Source organism: Natator depressus, chromosome 3 (assembly GCF_965152275.1).
Source record: "Natator depressus isolate rNatDep1 chromosome 3, rNatDep2.hap1, whole genome shotgun sequence".
In the NCBI taxonomy this organism is placed as follows: domain Eukaryota; kingdom Metazoa; phylum Chordata; order Testudines; family Cheloniidae; genus Natator; species Natator depressus.
Genome location: NC_134236.1, coordinates 90,778,146 through 90,800,651, shown reverse-complemented (window position 1 = coordinate 90,800,651; position 22,506 = coordinate 90,778,146). Strand labels below are relative to the sequence as shown.

General features: G+C 40.6%; 1 protein-coding gene across 1 annotated transcript in view; it reads left to right on the top strand.

The window, feature by feature from the left end:
- The window catches only part of ROS1 (ROS proto-oncogene 1, receptor tyrosine kinase), a 112,933-nt gene that overhangs the window by 47,400 nt on the left and 43,027 nt on the right, over positions 1–22,506 (top strand). Inside the window, exons 19-30 of the mRNA XM_074947578.1 lie at positions 3,342–3,556; positions 3,888–4,051; positions 4,527–4,689; positions 5,667–5,929; positions 6,758–6,821; positions 7,768–7,970; positions 8,725–8,936; positions 9,493–9,782; positions 10,845–11,021; positions 15,003–15,220; positions 16,327–16,471; positions 19,931–20,163. Of these exons, the coding sequence (XP_074803679.1) occupies positions 3,342–3,556; positions 3,888–4,051; positions 4,527–4,689; positions 5,667–5,929; positions 6,758–6,821; positions 7,768–7,970; positions 8,725–8,936; positions 9,493–9,782; positions 10,845–11,021; positions 15,003–15,220; positions 16,327–16,471; positions 19,931–20,163 (2,347 nt within the window). The remainder of the gene's footprint in view (positions 1–3,341; positions 3,557–3,887; positions 4,052–4,526; positions 4,690–5,666; positions 5,930–6,757; positions 6,822–7,767; positions 7,971–8,724; positions 8,937–9,492; positions 9,783–10,844; positions 11,022–15,002; positions 15,221–16,326; positions 16,472–19,930; positions 20,164–22,506) is intronic.

Here is a 22,506-nt window from a genome sequence, read left to right as displayed (position 1 = left end):
TGCCCTTGCCCTGGAATATGCAACCCTTACTCACATGAGCAACCAGTAGTCATATGGTAGTCCCTTTGACCCCCATGAATATAAGATGGCTGCATTATTCACAAATGGCAAAGCCACAAGTGAGTTCCATAGATTACGTCAGACGAGTGTTGGTCAGCCCTTTATATCACTTTATCATGCATTCTGCATGTGCCGTGGATGCACAGGAAAACTACTTACAAAGGTTTTAAATTATATTCATTTCATATGTAAAGCTTCTCTTAGTTACTGCAAGTCCAACTGTACAGGATTCAGAGTGAAACTCTACAAATTTCATGTGGAGTCTTTTATGCTGTAGCTAATCTACGAGCTAGGGGTGCAATCCCCCGGATTGTCTACGCATATTCGTGCTAGTTTTCATTGAGTGTGGCTGGGGCAGCACTGGTAGTGGCCGTGGGAGGCATGGCTGAGCCGTGCCCAGTACAAACCCACCTGAAACCAGCGGGCAAGTACTTGGCACAGCTCAGCTGTGCTTCGGTTGCCCCTACCAGTGCTACTGCTGCCACGCTGCTATTTATGCTGGCGCTAGCTCAGTGGCCGTTAGCGCAAGTACGGGCACCTGAGCAGGAGAATCACAACCCCAGCTTGTACTGTAGACCCAGCCCTGTATGCAATCAACTGAATTTTAAGATTGATCCCAGACTCACTGGTGGCCAGTGCACTGTGAACACCTAACAATCAAAATACATTGATTAGATTGCGTGTGAGGGGCTGTACTTGCAACTCAGTTGTGAACCAACTGCAAGGCATACATCATCATCTTTGGCATTCCAGAGCAGAGAGAGTAGGAGTAATCAATCTTAATGGACCAAACAGCATGTCTGAGCCTTTCAAATCTCTTTTGGATAGCATGTGTCAAAGCTGAAAGATATTTCTAAGGTGGTAAAATGATGTGTTGGTAATCTATCTAATCTGTTGCCCAGAAGATAAATTGGGATCAGAGAATACCTAGAAGTAGCATGATAGATCAAATCACCATTAATACAGCTGGAAAGAAAGTTTAATAGATTTTAATAAATAAGAGCAGATTACCCTGAAGACAATCAGCTTTGGGGTCTGATCCTGTTGCCATTGAAGCCAATGGCGTGTTTTCTATTCATTTCAGTGGGAGCAGAATTGGGCTCCTAATGTGAGCGGGAAGTCCATTTTGTCACTGGAACTGTGAGGGAAGGGAGATCAATTTTCAGAATGTTCAGTTCTGCATTTAAGTTCTAAAATGAGCATAGGTAGGTACTGATTGGTGTACCATCTGGTGGGACCGAGCTTCTGAATTGGGCTCCCAAGTTTAGAGACTGAGCATAGAGTTGCATTTCTCATATGGAAATAATGTGGCAGTGCATTGGAGATTTTCCAGCAAATTATTTGTGTGGCTGCTGATTGGCTGGTTGCGGATTGCCTGTGAGTTATTTATACTTTTTAGGACTAGGTGAACTTTATTACATCAGCAAGAAAATGAAGAAGAAATTAGTGTCTATGCTAATAAGAGCCTTTCCCAGAGGGCTGAACAAGGTCGATGAGGGACATTTACATCAAGTCTCCATTACCATTGGCCCTAACCCATACAATGAATATGAAACTGACTGTGTGACAGAGGAGGTTTGTACTGAGCTACTCTGCCAGGTGCACACACAGATCTTTGCAGAAAGCCATGTCTCGTTTGTCCTGAATGGATCACTGTATCTTTAATATTTGTTTTCTCTGCTAGGAGCATGAGAGAGGAAGGTTGGGAAACTAACCACTCTGTTGTGGCACCAAAAGCCAGGCCTAGTTCAGCAACTTTAGTTAAGTTTTCACTGCTCTTACCCTCTTTCATATTTGTTTGTGGGTATCATCATCATCCTGGAGTCATCATGGCCTTCAACTGGGAGGGGAGCCTGCAGTTGGGTTTGAGGAGAATGCAGCATCTTTTGTGACATGCCTGATGTTAGAGTGGACTTCTTCTAGCTAGTGGAGACATCATCCCTTGGCTGGGCTCACTGAGTGGGCATCTGGACTGGTACTTCTGTGTGCTCTGTTGGCAGCAATTATACCAAGTGAGCGAAAGGGAGAACCCCTTCGGCCAGCCTATAGGACAGGGGTGGGCAACCTTTTTGGCCTGAGGGCCACACCTGGGTATGGAAATTGTATGGCGGGACATGAATGCTCACAAATGGGGGGTGTAGAAGGGGGTGAGGGCTCTGGGGTGGGGCCAGAAATTAGGAGTTCAGGATGTGGGAAGGGGCTCCGCACTGGGGCATGGGGTTGGGGTGTGTGTGGGGGGGTGAGGGCTCCAGCTGGGGGGCAGGCTCTGGGATGGGGGTGCAGGAGGGTGCTCTGGGCTGGGACCGAGAGGCTCAGAGGACAGGAGGGGGATCAGGTCTAGGGCAGAGGGTTGGGGTGCAGGAGAGGGTCAGGGGTGCAGGCTCTGGGTGGCACTTACCTCAAGCAGCTCCTGGAAGCAGTGGCATGTCCCCCCTCAGGCACCTCTGCACGCTGTCCCAACTGCAGGTGCCACCCCTGCAGCTCCCATTGGCTGCGGTTCCTGGCCAATGGGAGCTGTGGGGGTGGCACTTGAGGTAGGGGCAGTGTGTGGAGCCCCCTGGCTGCCCCTATGCTTAGGAGCCAGAGGGGGGACATGCCGCTGCTTCTGGGAGCCACGCGGAGCCACGGAGCAGGGCAAGCCCTGGACCCCACTCCCCAGTGGGATCCTGAGGGCCGGAATAAAATGTCTGAAGGGCCGGATGTGGCCCCCAGGCCACAGTTTGCCCACCCCTGCTATAGGACCTGATCTAACACTCTTTAAACTTGAAGTCACTGTCTGTATATCTTACAAGGCCATCGGGGAATTTCAGTGGAGTGCAAAGGCTGCAGTGCAGAAAATTAAAGGGAGAGAGAAGGACAAGAAAGGTCACCTCTGGACAATGGCACACTAATCTAGAGGCCCCTGTCAATCAAAGTGGGAGAATCGTTTTCAGTTATACAGAAAAACAGGGATATCTTTAATAAATTATAACATACGGTCTCCTTTTGAATAAATTATAATATTTTAGCATAAATGTTTACTTCATTTTAAAGGTGTCTTCTTATAAGAGCTGAAGAAACAAAGTATTGTGTTTGGTGCTCCAGTGGTGCATCAGACTAAGGAATGTTCAGTGAAGGGGAGGGGCAGGAACTGAAAGAACCTTTTTATTTGTTCTTATTATTTCTGTAGGGGGAAGGAGAACTCGAAGGATAAAGTTGAAGCTATCAAAGTTTATTGCATAGATCCTTTTTTCCTTAAAAAGCAAGTTGAGGCTTAGGTAATGCCATATTTATTTTCACAGTTGTGGTGATGCTGTAGTCACTGAATTTGCAGAATGGAGTTCTTCAGAAGTATCCCATAGTGCACTGCTGTATTACAGTGGACGGCTGTTCTGGATTAATGGCTACCGGTTCATTACAGCACAAGAAGTCAATCAGAGTGTTAGCATCCCCTTTTCGCAACCAGCAGAGTTTGCAGCTTTTACACTTGCTCAGAGGTCACTTAAACCTCTGCCAGGTATTTGATTTTCTGATCGACAGAACTTTAAAAATGTATCCACTCTCAGCTTGTCATTCTTGGTTATTAACATCTGAGTGGGAAAAGATGTGAATACAAATATCTTGTTAATACAATGATCAGAATAGAGATGGGTAACTTGTAACTATATAAACCAGTAGAAACAGAACCAAATGATACTGATGTGGCCTAAACAAACAAAATCATTTTATTATTAATAATATACTAATGGAAGTTAATGGAACTTGTGCTCATAAATCACACAGGCAGATTTGTAAATTCCACCCGTTGTTCATAATTCTTATTTTTTTCCTCATTTTCTGGACCACAGGAAACTTTTCATTTCCACCCAAAGTGATTCCAGATTCAATTCTGGAGTCTTCCTTTAGGATTGAAGGGAATTCTTCACATTTTCACATCCTTTGGAAGGCTTCCACAACTGTGGAATGGGGCACTGTCTTCTACTGTGTGGAGTCCAAGGTTCTACAGACCAGGGTATTGATGAGATTCCTTCCCATTATCTGGAATTATTGCTCCTAGACACTGACAGTTTTAAAAATTAGACATATAGTCTGTGTTCTTTTATGCCATATTGTGCCTTTATGTATTTCTTTTATAGATATATGGACAGATCTTCTAACTCTTCTGAAGTTTGCTTGAATGACTTTGATTTAACAACCAATCAATGTCGACCATAATATGTCTTTGACTACCTGAACCATAGTTATAAACGTCATCTGCACTTGATTTTAGCACATTTGATAAACTATTGTTACATTTGATTCAAAGGGGCAGATCCTCAGGTGGTGTAAATGGTCACAAGTCCATAAAAATCAGTGGAGCTATGACAATTCAAAACAAATTTATTCTCATTTTGGTATGGGTTTTTTGGAAAATCAAAGTTAAAGATCAGGAATGTTTACAAAGTTTTTTTTTCTGAGAGGAGAAAAATGTTTTGTGCTTATTTTAGTTTGTGGATAGTGAACGGTGCCTGCCTCCTTGGAATCTGACTGTAGCATCCTACAAAGTTGAAGGGCTGGAGCCCTATATGCAGTTTGATTTTATTGTGACTCCTTATACGTACTGGGGGGAGGGACCTACGACATCCATATCCCTTCGAGCCCCTGAAGAAGGTACCGGACTTTCAAATCTCATTCCTAATATTTAATGGGTGCAGTAAGGCCTACTTTATTTCAGGAGGTTGGGCCTTTCTTAAGAGGTGTTAAGCTGCTTCCAGGGTTGGCTCACTGTGAGTTGAGACGAATCACAGAGAATGCAGATACACATTCTTGAATGTCTTTGACAATCCACTGTCACATGTGCATGCATGCAGACATTTGAACAGACAATACATGGTGATATCCACTCCCCTTCCTGTGATTTTTAAGATGGATTAACTGAAATTTATTATGAAATGAGCAGTAAAATCCTGCGTATAATACTTTAGACGGTTATTTGGGTTTTTAGAAATGGTACTTATTTTTTACTTCATAGGTGTCTTATTTTACTCAGGTCAGGTCAAAGATAAATCAGTTAAAGGGACACCGCAATATAATTACTGTAGAATTAACGCATGTGAACAAAGCACAGGGAAAAACTGTTTGGTGCAATATGCCAATTTCACAGAGTTTGAAAGACTGTGGGCCAAATGCTCTGCTCGGTGTAAGTGACGTAAATAACGACAGCTCCACTGACATTAGCTGAGTTCCATTGTATCGAGTAGTGTCAGTTGTGTGGGTTTTTGCTGATCAAGCTAAAATCAAATACACACGTGACAAGGAAAAACACATAGCCGTCACAGTCATAGCTAGGGAGTTTTGGAAGTAGCTAGTGGAACCGTCTTACCATTAGAACACACGCTCATGCCTTCACATACCTATTTATTTAATGAAATATTCACATTTCTACCTTAAAATCAAATTGTTTTTAAAGGACAATTTTAGGCTGAAGAATGAATTAATACAAGTCTGAATGTTTTTTTTTCTCTTTTTAGCAGCCTAGCTGCCATAAACTAACTGTAGAGCCCAGGCTCAGGGGTAAAAGCAGGGGTTATCAAACATCATATTTTAACACAAGTTCTCTGCTATGTTTGTGTGTATTTTTAATACAGTTCCTTCAGCCCCTGCAAATCCCAGAATATATGTGTCACATAATGGTACAGATGGCGGCAAAGAGAGAGCCGTAGTGGAATTTAGGTGGAATAAACCTAGGAGAGAAAACGGAGCGTTAACAAAGTTCAGAGTTTACTATCAAATAGTAAATCAAAGTGGCACCAATGAGACTTTTACAGAATGGACTATAAGCAACATTGCACCCTCTCTGATGTCCTTTTCGCTCAAGGATGTGCTTCCCAGGTTGACAGTGAGGTTTCAGGTATGGAAAATTAATAAGGTGATGATCTGGTTCTTTGGTGTTATAACCGTGACAAGATGGAGTGCTTTGTTGTGCCTGTCAGTGTGATGTGGAGAGCAATAGTGTTTTACCTCTCATAACTATTCCACAGGCGTGGAGTGGCCTAAAGGAAAATTTCCCATTTTCCAAAGCCCCTGGTAGCAGCAGCAGGTTAGGTACAGATCCTATTGTAGCTCTGAATCCTGGGCTGGCTGAGAGTCAAAGACCCAACAGAACTTAGTTCCACAGATCAAGGACAGCCCCACCACGGAAGAAGCGTGAGGATTCAGGTGACGCCTGGTACCAGCTAGCCTCTGATGACTCATGTTTCAATCTAGCGTGGCATTGTGGTTTTCATTATGAGGTGAGAACGGAGGACCCCCCCACCCATAATGCACAGAGCTGGTAATGCATTAAATTCAAAACACCAGGCGCCAGGCGAGCTGTGCTGCATCCTAGTCCAAGAATGAAGCAGCTGGGCCTGCTGGAGAATTACAACATGAAGCAGCAGGAGAGAAATACTTCCTGACCTCTCTCTGAAATGAGAAAAGCCTGTCTCCTTTACTTGGGGACCTAGAAGTGGTTGGTAGACACACGATGAACTATCATTGCTCAGACCATCTTTGGAAGCCCCCCTCCACTTAGGCCCTGAACCAGCAAAGCATTTAGACGCATGTTTAAATTTAAACATGTGAGCGGTCAGAGGAACTACTCATGTTCTTATTGTTAAGCACATGCTTAAGTGATTTCTGAACTGGGGCCTTAGTGGACATTTCTCCTGAATGTTTCTCCTGTTCCATTTATCTCCAGGTGCAAGCCTTCACATCGGCAGGTCCAGGACCGCTATCTAATATAGCAGAAGCTAACTCCTCAGGTATCAATATTCAGCTACCACCCCTTGCAATGCAAATGCTACTGCATGGTGGACTCAATAATACAGGTGTTTGGTAATGAGATATCGAGCCTTTTACTACTAGGATGACGGTTCAAATATAGCTCAGATTGGCAGTGGCCATGGATGATTTGTTCAAACAACCACAAATTTACATTCTGTGTATGAAGGCAAATGTCACATACTGAGCCCTGGCCACTTCCCATTGTAACAAACTAGGACAATTATTTGAACTTTTCACTGGGCTGTTGTAAAAAAATCCATAGCCGCAAACAACAGACACTTTGCCAGTTTAATAGCATGTGTGCAGTGTGGGGCATTAGAACCCATGACCCGCATCAAAAATCCTAAATCTCTACCCTTTGAGCAAACAGAGATTATCCATGAGCTGTAGCTAGTATCAAGGCTTACATCCACTTGTACACAGTCCACTAAAGGATGACATAATCACAAACAATGAGCAGCTGGGAGCACTCCATCCAGTAAAAGGCAGTATAATACATACACCAGTCAGCACATTATACTGTGTTGAAACTAATATAAATGTTACCTTGAATGGCACCTTTGTGTACTTGCAGCTCTCAGCTGTAAAAGTTCCTGTGTAGATATTGTTATTCATTTAGTCCCAGTTCTCCTTCTGGTTGAAATTATGCAAGCAACAATTGTGTTAAACTCCAGAGTGGTTAGGGCAGTTCTCACAGTTTCCCTGGGCACTGTGAATTGGGATGCTTTTCTGAGAACTGTACTAGCTGAATCACATTCTAGGCTATCTCCTGAAGTAGTCTAGGAAATTATTGTAGAACATGGTTCTTAGGATGGGGGGATGGCCATGATGCGAAACTATGATAAAAATATGCTTTATCATGATGAATGAATGTTATTGTTTGAGAGTTTGGTATCAGTTGTTCTGTATCATTTTCCCCTCCAGATCTTTTTCCAGTTCCAGGTCTTATAACTATTTCTGCCAACAAGATGGTCATTACTGACATAGACAGAAATCAGACCATCCAGAGTCTTTCAGCAAAAGGAGATATAAAGGGTGTCTGTTACACTGCTAATGACGAGACAATGTATTATAGCCAGGAAGATTCCCTTTTTCTTCTGAACATACAGAATAATTCCAGGCTTCAGGTATTCTATTGTGTATTTCCTTGTTTGAAAGGCGCATGTAAAATATGCATATTATTGCAGTTATTTTGGGACCAGCTATGTCATGAATTAGAGCCCAATTATAGTTTAAAAACTGAAAAGAGAAGCCTGACAAACAAATCACTTATAATGGGGAAAAGAGCATTAGAAACATGGCCCATTCTGCTTTAATTATTGCCAGCTTGTATGAGATGCTTAGTTCAAGTTGTAGATGACTGGGTTATTTGATTTCTAATAATATGATAAAAATCCTCATCCAGTCTGGAAAAATCCATTTTATCTGTAGCTGTTAGAGCTGGTTGAAAAGTTTTATGTGGAAAGTTTTCCTATAGAAAATATGGCTTTGTTGAAACAAAGTTTTTCCTGGAAAATATCAACGCTGATAAAAAAGATTAATTTTCCAACAAGAGATGTCCTGATGACAATTTTCATTTTGTATTGACATTTTGAAATAAAACAAATTTTCATTTCAACATAAAATGGCATTTATTTTATTTTATTTTATTTTTTGATTTAAGAAAACCAAAACAACATGTTATGTTGAAATGTTGATTTGAAATGACAATTTTTGCTTCTGTCAAAGAAGTCAAAATTTCTCATTTGATGATTTTTTGGTATTTTGACTTTTTGTTATGAAATGAAACAGAAACTAATTTCTAAATGTCTGCATTTCCCAGGGGATTAAATATTCTACTTTCTGAATTGCTGTACTAACTGTTTTCTTATTTCCCTTAAGCTTTTCAAACATGGATTTCTCCACAATGTCACAGCTCTTGCAATTGACTGGATTGCAAGACACCTCTTTGTTGCCTTGAAAACATCACAGAAAGGAACTCAAATATTTATTATGGATCTAGAACTCAAGGCAAAATCCCTTAAAACTTTGAACATACAGTCACGTAACCAATACTTGACTATATCATGTCTCTCAACATATCCTTTCTTAAGGTATGGTATGAAATGACTGATAACTTTTGTTTTTAATTTAGTTGAAATACAGCAATTTAAATAAATTAATAGGTTTTTAAAGCCAGAAGGGAACATTGTGATGATCTAGTGTGACCTCCTGCATAACACAGGCCATAGGAATTACTGGGTGAAACTCTGTCTCCACAACTTCTGGTTGAGCTAAAGTATACCTTTTAGAAAGACATCTATTCTTGATTTAAAGACTTCAAGTGATGGCTATACTGACATGAAAATCCATTTATAGTGAAACAAAATGGAAGTCAGTAGCTAAATTAAAATTTTCTGCAATCTGCACATTGCAGTTCTGGTCATAGAGGACCTCTGTTTAAAGATGTTCTGTTTAAAAACAAATAAAACAAACCCCAAAACAAATAGACAAAAAACAACAAAAAAACCTGACACCACTCTGAGGGAATTGCATTTACCCTACAATAACTTTAATGATTCTATGGCTGTATTAATTCATAAGACTATATTTAAGGTAGGTTGCCTGGAGCAAGGTTTTCTGTTGTAAATGATACATTTTATTTGATAGTCGTCTGTACTGGATGGAAGCCTTTGATTCAGGCTGCTGGATATTTTATTATGATATCGTGAATAATACCATGCACCACATTTTGGGACACACACCTTTACAACATCAGACAAGAAGAAGCTACTGCAGTTGCAATGTGACAGAAACAGACCTCGGAAGAGCAATGACTATAGATATGTCGGACTCCAAGAAGTCCCAGATTTTCTTTATCAAAGGAAGGGATGAAATCTGGGCCTCAGATTTAGATGGATGCCACTGCTGGAGGGTTATCAATGTTCCTAGTCTTCAAGGTGAGATTGCTCTGATGCGTTTTTTTAATTCTCAGTCTGTTCCATACTTTTCACTGTTCCAAAGAATTTACTTTTCAGCAAAAATAATGCAATACTTACCATGGATTTTCTCCACAACATTAACCACTTTGAAGTGAAGACAGAAAAAAGAAGTCTATGTCTGAGTATTATATATGCTTGCCATTGAAACAGAGCAGGGGAAGGAACAGTGTGGGATATGTGCAGGAATTATTGTTTCCCATTAAATCATCAGTCAGATAGACACAGTGTTGCATCAACTCCTGCTGCTTGTCAATGGATGCCACTGTATCTACCACATTGTCACATTACATAGAGAGGGTTTAATATTGGAAATATCTATTTGTTGATAGGATTTGTGTGTCTCCTTCCCACAACCAAAAAGATATGCCAGAGGGTAATACAGGCCTTAGTGTCTCCCTTCTCCCCATCAGGGGAATGGCTTGAATGTGGTAAAGGTGTTCCATGCACAAAAAGCCTTATAGGATGACTCATACCCTGATAACTCTATGATGGTAATCCAGGCTCTGTTTTCAGCCTGGTCCTAGACACTGTAGCCAAAGAGACTTGGCTAAAACTGTCCTATTACAAAAGGATCTATGGGATGCGTAGTGTTCTTGCTGCACAGAGCGGGTGCTGGTTTTTAACATCTCATCTCAGAAGTGAGGGGTCATCTCCTCCTTAAGTGAGGGTTTCCATTCAAGGTGAATGATAAGCTACAATTTTGTGTTCTATAATTACTGGGGTTTATCATCATTGAATTACACTTCCTGTAATTAATCTTAACCATAATAATTGGATAAGAAGAGAAGGCATCAAATCTACAGTTTGTTAAAGAGGGAAATGTTTCACCTTTATGAGACATGTCAGAAGTCTTTTTTTTTTTTTTTTTTTTAGGAGGAGCTTTCCAAAGACTCAGATGCCCGTTAAATGCTCACTCATTTTGAGGTTCAGTGGGACTGGGTATCTAACTGCACTTTTGCCTTTGAAAATCACCCCCTTAATTTTTATTCTGAAACTTAACTCTGTAATATTTTTCTACAGATATGACCAATGGTAGTTTGACTGTCGACAGACAGTTTATATACTGGAGTGTTGTAACAAAGGACTACACGACAATTTATCAAGGAAATAAAGAAAGCAAAATCCTCTTCTTTCAGGAAAGAGCACATAAACAGGTGCAAATCTTAGCCTACAGCACAGCCATGCAGCCCTACCCAGGTAGCAGGTTTTTAAAATTTTAACACATCTTTTTAAAATAATTTATTTGGATTGTAAATTATTCTAAAAGTGTTTATCTAAAATTTACCAGCTGACTGCAGATGGATTTCAGAGGAAAATGATTTAGATAGGGCAGTGCAATAGACTGTAATACAATGCCAATTTTAGAAGGTAGAATGAAAGCTAAGAACTGGCCGCATGTTACATCGTGTTAGAGTGCATCATGATAATAGATGCTGCATACATTCCATGAGCATGGGATGTGAGTAGTGGACAATACCTCTTTAAAAGAATTTGGAACCTGAATGTCATACGAAAAGAGGTGATTTACAGTGGAACCACAGGAAACCTGTAAGTGTGGCATCCTGAAGACAGTATGATGACTCAAAGTAGAATTGTGAGAGTTAATTTGCGAGCATGAACATTGCTAGTGAGCAGAGGGATGAAAAAAGGTAGTGTGAGAAAACATCACTGCAAATGAAAATGAGATTTTGCATGGCAGCTCTTCTGCTATGACAGGCAAATTCAGTCTAATCTAGCTATAGTGCACTCGTAACTAAGGGCCAGTTGTTCAAAGGTATTTAGGTTTCTGTTGGAATTATTATTTATGCAGGGTATTGCCACGACACTAATTTAACCATAAATTCTTTTATTAAATCCTAAGGCTACAATTGCTCTAAACAAGCCTAAAAAGCTAAATAATAAGCAATTTACTGCATCCAAGCAGTAACAAAACATTTATAAGCATTTGATCAAGATACTTACAAAAGGGCTGACCCAGGGTGCTTAGACTCATGTTGGCTGGCTCCAGCTTCGTCAGGCAGGTGTTAGCAATGAACCCTTGAAAGGGTTTACTTTTTTTATACCCTTTAACAAACAAGTGAAGTCATTGCCAGTTATTGGACCTTAGCTAAGGCCAGATGAAGGAGTTTCTTATGTAGCCAATTATTTACTGCACCTGGTACCCAGTTAATTGTGTTTTATTTCTATGACTTCAGCTCAAAACTGACATAAGATAACACAGGTATTCTGAAGGCTCTCTACAACTTCAACACAAAAAGAAAAGGAGTACTTGTGGCACCTTACAGACTAACCAATTTATTTGAGCATGAGCTTTCGTGAGCTACAGCTCACTTCATCGGATGCATACTGTGGAAAGTGTAGAAGATCTTTTTATACACACAAAGCATGAAAAAATACCTCCCCCCACCCCACTCTCCTGCTGGTAATAGCTTATCTAAAGTGATCACTCTCCTTACAATGTGTATGATAATCAAGTTGGGCCATTTCCAGCACAAATCCAGGGTTTAACAAGAACATCTGGGGGGAGGGGTAGGAAAAAACAAGGGGAAATAGGTTACCTTGCATAATGACTTAGCCACTCCCAGTCTCTATTCAAGCCTAAGTTAATTGTATCCAATTTGCAAATGAATTCCAATTCAGCAGTCTCTCGCTGGAGTCTGGATTTGAAGTTTTTTTGTTGTAATATCGCAACTTTCATGTCTGTAATCGCGTGACCAGAGAGATTGAAGTGTTCTCCGACTGGTTTATGAATGTTATAATTCTTGACATCTGATTTGTGTCCATTTATTCTTTTACGTAGAGACTGTCCAGTTTGACCAATGTACATGGCAGAGGGGCATTGCTGACACATGATGGCATATATCACATTGGTGGATGTGCAGGTGAACGAGCCTCTGATAGTGTGGCTGATGTTATTAGGCCCTGTGATGGTGTCCCCTGAATAGATATGTGGGCACAGTTGGCAACAGGCTTTGTTGCAAGGATAGGTTCCTGGGTTAGTGGTTCTGTTGTGTGGTATGTGGTTGCTGGTGAGTATTTGCTTCAGGCTGGGGGGCTGTCTGTAGGCAAGGACTGGCCTGTCTCCCAAGATTTGTGAGAGTGTTGGGTCATCCTTCAGGATAGGTTGTAGATCCTTAATAATGCATTGGAGGGGTTTTAGTTGGGGGCTGAAGGTGACGGCTAGTGGCATTCTGTTATTTTCTTTGTTAGGCCTGTCCTGTAGTAGGTGACTTCTGGGAACTCTTCTGGCTCTATCAATCTGTTTCTTCACTTCCGCAGGTGGGATTGTGTTGTAAGAATGCTTGATAGAGATCTTGTAGGTGTTTGTCTCTGTCTGACGGGTTGGAGCAAATACGGTTGTATTGCAGAGCTTGGCTGTAGACAATGGATCATATGGTGTGGTCAGGGTGAAAGCTGGAGGCATGTAGGTAGGAATAGCGGTCAGTAGGTTTCCGGTATAGGGTGGTGTTTATGTGACCATCGTTTATTAGCACTGTAGTGTCCAGGAAGTGGATCTCTTGTGTGGACTGGACCAGGCTGAGGTTGGTGGTGGGATGGAAATTGTTGAAATCATGATGGAATTCCTCAAGGGCTTCTTTTCCATGGGTCCAGATGATGAAGATGTCATCAATATAGCGCAAGTAGAGTAGGGGCGTTAGGGGACGAGAGCTGAGGAAGCGTTGTTCTCAGTCAGCCATAAAAATGTTGGCATACTGTGGGGCCATGGGGGTACCCATAGCAGTGCCGCTGATTTGAAGGTATACATTGTCCCCAAATGTAAAATAGTTATGGGTAAGGACAAAGTCACAAAGTTCAGCCACCAGGTTAGCCGTGACATTATCGGGGATAGTGTTCTTGATGGCTTGTAGTCCATCTTTGTGTGGAATGTTGGTGTAGAGGGCTTCTACATCCATAGTGGCCAGGATGGTGTTATCAGGAAGATCACCAATGGATTGTAGTTTCCTCAGGAAGTCAGTGGTGTCTTGAAGGTAGCTGGGAGTGCTGGTAGCGTAGGGCCTGAGGAGGGAGTCTACATCGCCAGACAATCCTGCTGTCAGGGTGCCAATGCCTGAGATGATAGGGCTCCCAGGATTTCCAGGTTTATGGATCTTGGGTAGTAGATAGAATATCCCAGGTCGGGGTTCCAGGGGTGTGTCTGTGCGGATTTGATCCTGTGCTTTTTCAGGGAGTTTCTTGAGCAAATGCTGTAGTTTCTTTTGGTAACTCTCAGTGGGATCAGAGGGTAATGGCTTGTAGAAAGTGGTGTTGGAGAGCTGCAGCATCACTTGCCCCATAACCTCAGCCGTGCGGAACACAATGCCATCCACAGCCTCAGAAACAACTCTGACATCATAATCAAAAAGGCTGACAAAGGAGGTGCTGTTGTCATCATGAATAGGTCTGAATATGAACAAGAGGCTGCTCGGCAGCTCTCCAACACCACTTGGGGGGGGGGGGGGGAGAAGAGAAAACCTGGATTTGTGCTGGAAATGGCCCAACTTGATTATCATACACATTGTAAGGAGAGTGATCACTTTAGATAAGCTATTACCAGCAGGAGAGTGGGGTGGGGGGAGGTATTTTTTCATGCTTTGTGTGTATAAAAAGATCTTCTACACTTTCCACAGTATGCATCCGATGAAGTGAGCTGTAGCTTACGAAAGCTTATGCTCAAATAAATTGGTTAGTCTCTAAGGTGCCACAAGTACTCCTTTTCTTTTTGCGAATACAGACTAACACGGCTGTTACTCTGAAACTTCAACACAACAATTCTTCTTTCTCAGGATCATATTCTCTTTGGTCAAATGCTTTGGGCCTGTTGCTCATGCTAATATCCCAACTCAATTTAATACTGTAGTTCACCCAAATCTAATGTGGGCCTATATTCCTACAGTGCCTAAGGATGCACCTAAATACCTTTAGAAATCTGTCCTTGAGTGACTTTCAAGAAAATAAACAAATCCTTCACTTTGAAAAAATTTACTTTTACTGGATGCAAAAAATGAACCCAAACTATTAAATTCAGACTTTTTTTCTTTATCTGTTTATGAAACCAGTGAAAAGATAGTATTTGCTAGTTATACTTTCTGTTGCTAAAGGCAGTAGGATCACATCTAAAATTTGGAGTGTCCCTACAGCTGTTATACTTCAGAATGTTTTCCCTCCCATCCCTTCTAGATAAAGGATGCCTGACTCTAGCTTCAAATGCTGAGAAACCTACTATCCTTAATATTACGAACACCAGTTTTACAGTAAGCTTACCACCTGTCAAAACACAACTTCTGTGCACTGGCATAACCCTCCCTACTTCAACGTACCTGGTATACTATGGAAAAGTTACTAATGATGGCAGGAGCTCAGCCCACTGTTTGTCTGGCCTACATTGTACAGTAATGGTAAGACTATTTTGGAGCAAAAACTTGCATGGCATCGTTTATGAAAAGGTGATTCCATGACACTTCTAAGTATTTGATATTCCATTATGAAACTTTGTTTCCACAGACAGACACTACTATGTGTTAATTTCCCACTCCATAAAACCATGCTACCCTTTCTGTACGACTCTTCTTGCCATAAATGGCAGCTTCCCTGGCTTTCTGTAGCATATTTTGCACACAAGATGATTCTCTGACATTCTACTTTCTTAACATTTCCTTGCTAAAGCTCATTTGAAGGGACCCTTCAGTTTCTACTCCTCAAAAGTAGGTTGTGGCTCTTATTAATCTATTTAAATAACCATTGAGACCAGTTTGATTTCGTATCTTTGTGTGTGTCCCATAGGAAATGAGTGTCCTTTTGCTCTTACTTTTTTTTTTTTTTTTTTTTTGCAGTTGCTATTTCTAATCCCTCTGACAGTGGCTGAACAATATGGTTTTGTAACTGTAATTACTGCACCTAGCTCTTGGGCCAGTGCCTGCTGAAATCAGTGAAAAGATTTCCATTTACTTCAGTGGAGGCTGGATAAGATCCCTAGCTCACATCTTTATTATACCATGAAAATGACAAAACATTTTCTGGGATGGAAGAAGTTCATTTTCTGTGCATAAAACGATACAGTTTGATTATTCCTTGGTACTTTACGTGAAATGAGTTGCAGGTCTCAGTTTCAAAAATATCATTACACTTGGCACTAATTAACTGAAATCCTTGTTGGCAATCTCAGTAGAGAGGCCAAGGATTAAAATGGCACAAAAACAGACATACCCTAGTTCATTCCTAGAAGTGACCCACCAAAATCAGGATTAAAGTACATTGGTCAGTTGCAGGACCATGACCTGTCTTGTGCCTGATCTGTTAGAGATGTTAACATTCTAATGTGGTCAGTCTGGCATCTTTCATGATCATTAAATTTACTTTAGGAAAAAGTACTGCGATATTTTGATTTTTCTTCCTATGTAATTAAATCATATGTTCCCATTTCATTGCCAGATGCCTGTTTGGACATCCAGTGCTTTATTTTCTAAAAGTATTTATTGTCTGTGATTCTGCCTCTTAATTACAGGAACTTCAGGAAAATACAGCACTTATTGAAGGCCTACAGCCATTTTCAAGTTATGTGATACAAGCTGCTGTGAAAAACTATTATTCAGATTCTTCTGAGCAGCCACCTTTGGGAAAAGAGACCATTGGCACAACTCTTTATGGAGGTGAGTTTTAAGCTCTACTCTGACTTTTGGGCCTAAATCTAATCTCACTTAGGCAAATGTAACTCTATTGACTTCAGTTAGAGTTATTTCTGAATTACACCAATGTAAGCTAGAGCAGAATCAGGCCTTTTATCTTTAATTATGTATCATCTGTTAGAGAGTTTGGAAGTGTCTGTCAAAATTTAATGTACTCAGACCTGCACAAAAGCCTGGAGGCCTAACAGTATAAATAGGGTTTCTGATTTTCCGTTTTAACCAATAAACAGCGATAAAACACACTGCTATAACAACAGTAAAAACCCAAAATCGGTGTTTATCCAATAGACACCAGAAAAACGCCGGAAATGGTTACTTGGATCTAAGGGCTTGTCTACGTAAAGCAGTACTGTGAGCTAAGGGGATGTAATTTCCAAAGTGCATGAACATGTTGCACGTTAATTGGTCTGTGTAGACTCTGCTGGTAAGCACTAAAGATTCTTTTGAGTGCTTTAATGTAGTACTGTTTTAAGCAGTATACTGTGTGAAAGCACAGTATGGAACATTACAAATGGATTACTTATTTTGGTATGTACTACTGTAATGAGTAATATATATAATTACTCATTGTGGTATATACAAGAGGAAGTCCTCAAAACCCCAATTTGTGGACATCTACATAAAACTAAAAAATTGCTAAAACAAAAAACCCTTGAAAAATGAAATTAGTAAACCCTGAAAAACTGAAGCCCTAAATATAAACCTGTGAAAGATCTGAGTCCATAGGGAGTGATCTGGCTTGTTGACTTCCTGAGAAGGCATAAAGCAATAGCTAAGAAACTGCAGTGATTCTTTGTGACTGAGGCAGCATTTCAAAATAATTTTATGTGTGCGCAATATGAAGTCTCCCCCTCCCTCCCTCTTCCCCCCCCCCCGCCCCAGGAATCTAACTTCTACACTGCTGTTGGAATGTGTATGTTTCCTGACTTTTGTTCTCTTAGTTTTCTGCATGTGATTAATGGTGTTATTAAAGCTTGGAATTAAATCGGCTGCTGTCAAAGCTTCTTCGTGTTCCTAGCTTATTTAACAACGCATCAGAACTTTTGTGGATCCTCTCTGTCTTCCCATTGTTTCTATGTCAAAATGAGCGAAGCTTGAATCAACCTTTACATCTCTGCATATATAGAAGAGCAGGGAGAATCAAAGGAAATAGGGCTAAGAAAATAAATGCTTTGGTCTTGCCACTGAGTGTCACTCTTACTCCACATATTGCTTAGCAGGAAATCTGTTTTCCTTATCAACACAACTCATGCAAATTTCACTTGAATAATCTATGATATTGCAGCCAAAACATTAGTGTACTTTAGGGAAAAATACATATAAAAATTAAATAAACCATAGAAGTAAATGATGATGATTTACAAAGCACATCCTCCTCATTCTGATGTGTTTGGGACTCTACCTTGTTATAAACCTAATACGGACATTTGCCTGTCTAGTTCTCCATTTATAAAATTATTTTCCTGTTGAATCAGTATGGACATACCATATATCAGTTCAAAGCTTATCTGTAAATGTCAAAAGAGGATTTAGTTTTTCAAAATGGTCATCAAGTAACCAACTGACATGGATAGGAAAGGAAGTGGAGGAGAAATCTATAAGCTTGGCTGTAATAAACTTATTTAAAGATGTTATTGAATATTCACAGAAAAATACATAAAACGACCACACAGCTCTAGTTACAATTCTGTGTGCATCCGTATTAATATTAAAATGCCCATATTCTATTATTTGAAATGGCTTGGAATGGATTCCATAGTGTGAAGGTATAGCTGGGAGAAATGGAATGAAATCAAAATAAGCAATATAGAAAACACAGTATGGAAAACTTCCTAACAGTTTGATCTATTGGATTAAGAAACCATTTCTCGAGAGAAATGGTGAAAGCCTCATTTATTGATAAACTTAAAACTGGGCAGAACAAAGCACTGAAAAATATATTGTAGGAAACAATACTAGATGTTTCCTACAATAGGAAACTTCCTACAATACAGGAACTTGGTTAGCCTAACAATCCTTTCCATTTCTAAGTGTTATGATTCCATGACTTATGAGCTGATATTTTATTTGTTTCTTTTACAAATTAGCTAATTGTTCATTTGAATGAGATGGAAGAATATGATGGTTTTCACTAAAGAAAATATCAGTGCAGCGCATCTGCTCAGTTTAAAATCTCATTGTATATAACCTATGAAAGATCTGAGTCCATAGGGAGTGATCCCTATGTGTGTGCAATATGAAGTCTTTTTTCCCCCAGGCATCTAACTTCTACACTGCTGTTGGAATGTGTATGTTTCCTGACTTTTGTTCTCTTAGTTTTAGACATGTGATTAACGGTTTTATTAAAGCTTGGAATTAAATCAGCTGCTATCAAAGCTTCTTCGTGTTCCTAGCTTATTTAACAACGCATCAGAACTTTTGTGGATCCTCTCTGTCTTCCCATTGTTTCTATGTCAAAATGAGCGAATGAGTAGGATGACTGATACATTATTAAATATTTCTCCTTATATATGGATGGCTGTGCTTCTCTTGACAGATCATGAACAGAGTATCATTTCATATGTTCTTAGGATATGTGCCAAAGGCCAACTCAAGATCACAAGAGGCAACACTCTTGTACTGTTAAGAAAAATCTATAGTGCTTCAAAGCATCTGACATTTTGCTCTGTTTTTTAAAAAAGAGAGAGAGAGTAACAAAACAAGATATGTACAGAAACTGTATCTTCTTTAATGTGGAACCTCTCAAACACAGACATCCCTAAAACCAGGCTTTCTAGATCTTGCTATCCTTGCATGAAGCCTCATTCTAACTTTCTAGCTTTTAGATCAAGCAAAGCAAAATTAAAACAGCATTTGACTCCCGGGGTAAATATGCACACTTTATAAAATTTAAGCTATTGAACTTTCTTTCTTCAAACTTGACTTACTCCTTATATTTCAAGAAGATCAACTTAACAAGCCTAACTTTCACATTTCTACCTTCAGACATTGTTGAATTATCAGTGTGCAACATTTCTGATTTCAGTATATGGACATTTTTTTTCTAATGCATGCCTCGAGTAAATTGCATATCTGAGATCCCGGGTAGGAGTCTAGCAAAGAGCATGAATTCTACAGCACCACTGCCAGGCTGGCAAAGAAGAACAGTTGTAAGTGTACCTGCTGGGACTGTGGCATAGCCAAAGACATATTAAGCACTTCAAAATATTTTTGAGTCAGTGCACAGTTTTTGATGTACAAGAATGTAGATTTTATGTGTATGGTTTGTAGGGATAGAGTGTAACTATTAAAAATGGATCACACGTCACATGTTTTTGTGTATATTTAAAGCCCTTTATACTGATACTTTCTTCTTGATTTCCCTGAAAATAACCCTTGCCCCCCAAATCTACAAGATTTTTGTTTTTTTCCCCTTTGTTTCAGTACCAGAGGCCGTTAACCTCATTGAGATACTGGTTATGTCTGATAACACCATCAATATATCTTGGAGTGAGCCTTCACAGCCAAATGGACCCATAGACTCTGTCCGCTATCAAATTACTGTCAACTTTTTACCCCCAATTCCTGCAGCTCCTTTGAGAAAAAATGAATTTCCAAATGGATCACTTGCCTGGTCTATTAACGGCCTCAATGGTGGAACAAAAAACGTATTCAAGGTATAGTTATAAGTGACTTTGTCTATTCAAGAAGCCTGAAAATATGATATACTTATTACCCAACAAGTGACCAAGCCACTGTTTTGTAAAGTAAAAGCATACTTACACTTTGTAAACATGGGTTCAGACCCTTGGCAGAGTTGTCTCGGTCCTTCAGCTTTCTGAGGAAGATAAATCAAACTTCATGCATTTCTCCTTGTGTGGGTCTTTCAGATGAGATCTTAAAAACTGAGCTCTGGGGCCTTTCTGTTTTGTGTGGATGCTTAAGACCCCATGCATATGTGTAATGCTTGGCTGTGATATTTTTAGCCAGTACTTCTCCTCTTGACACTGTAATACAGCATGCTGTGAGTTCATCAGATGGCTGCCAACCTTCCCCCTGCAACATAGAGTTTTTCAGTCCTATTGTATATGCAGCAGTTTGAGTTCAAATGGGATAAACGGAGCTATATAAATGTAAAATGTTATTGGGTCAAATTGTGAAGTCCCACTGCAAAACTTCCATCCTGATCCATTGAGGTCAATGGGAGACTTTCCATTAACTCCACTGGCAGTAGGATCAGGTCTTTGGCCTATTATTAGTATTATTGTTATTATTGTTAAAATATTTTTTATTCAATGAAAAATGGAAAATTTCTAGTTCTTCCAAAAAGCTGTTTGATCCAGATCTACCGAGGTACTTACCAAGAACTCCAGGCTTAGGTGCCTATGTCTGGCATTTGGGCTCTACTGAGATCCAGAAAACTTCTGCCTAACACTGTAGGTGCTAAACTCACTTGATGCCTAAATTGTCAGGGTAAAAGTTCCCTTGGTGCCTGAGTTCCTCCCCAGCATGCACTCTGCTGCCTCACTCTAGGCATTTGGAAGCTTGTTTCCCGCCTAAGCCCCAGGACAATCCATGACTGGGAGGGAGATAAATGAAGGATAAGTGTGTGGTGCCTGATTTGGTAGGCATGCTCAGAGGCTGCCTGCAGGGTTGGGACCCTTTCAAAATCTGGTCGGTGGTGGTACTCACCTTGCAGCTTTTAGCTCCCTGGCCAAAGCACTCACCTGGGAGATGGGAGACCTGAGTTCCATTCCCACCTCTGCCTTTGGGGGGGAAAAAGGATTTGAACAGGGGTCTCCCACACATCTCAGGTGAGTGCTCTAACAGTTGAGCTATGGGATATCATGATATAGCACTCCCTCAGTCTCACCTGTTGACGCTCTTCCACTGTGTGTAAGTAAAGTCACTGGAGCAGTGGGACTGGATCCTAGGTCTTCCATATGCATGCCCTAACCACCAGGCTACAGAATCATTCTCTTGCGCTCTCTCTCTGGCCCAATAGCTCTTTCATTATTTAATCCACTTTGGTACAGCTTCAACAGAGAGACTGAGAGAGCCCCACATCAGAATATCCCATAGCTCAATGGTTAGTGCACTGTCCTGAATGGTGTGGGAGGCTCCTTTCCCCCTATCAGACAGAAGAATGAATTAAACCTGGGTCTCCCCACCCCAGGTGAGTGCTCCAATGACTGGGGTAAAAGGTATAAGGTGTCACCAGACCTCCCCATGCATTTTGTGTGGAGTGAAGCAGGTGTCTGTCTCACTCTCACAAAAAATGACTTAGGTGGCTACACTGCCTGACTCTAGGAGAGGGTTCTTGGCTGTGGATCACTAAGCAGAAAGCTTATGCTCAAATAGATTTGTTAGTCTCTAAGGTGCCACAAGTCCTCCTTTTCTTTAAGCAGAGATAGGTGCCTCCCTGCAGCATGAACTCAGGAGCCTATCTCGGAGAGAAGGGCAGGGCTTTAGGGCATACCCCTCTCCACAGCATCTCCTACAGGCTTGCTAAGGCGGCTCCCCACTTAGCATGCTGGCTTTTGAGGCTCTCATTGTAAGGTGCTTGACTCTTCACACATATTAGCCTTCGCACCTAATTCAGGCTTTGTGCATCATGGTGTTGTTGCTGTGATTTTTTAGTCACCTAAACGTTAAGCATTGGGAAGCTGAGCATCGCAATGCCTCAGTCCCTTTGTGGCATCCAGGATTTTCTGTTTTTTTCCATAGAACTATACTTGATTATTTCACTGAAAGTTGACAAACTCATAAAAGTGGATTCCACCTTTCAGCAGTTTATAAAATTTAAAAAAAGCATACTGCAACTGGAGGAACAATACACAAATTCTGGTATTTCTTTAGTATTAGCAAGGACAGGTTAACAAGGGTCTTAAAAATGCGTGCAGCGCGTTGGCTGTTTGGTGGATTTTAGGAGAAAAACGTCTCTCAAATTAGGATGTGCCTCAGAGAGAGGAGTGCAGGGAATGGTCCTTAACATCTAGTTGGTAAAAATGCCGCAATTC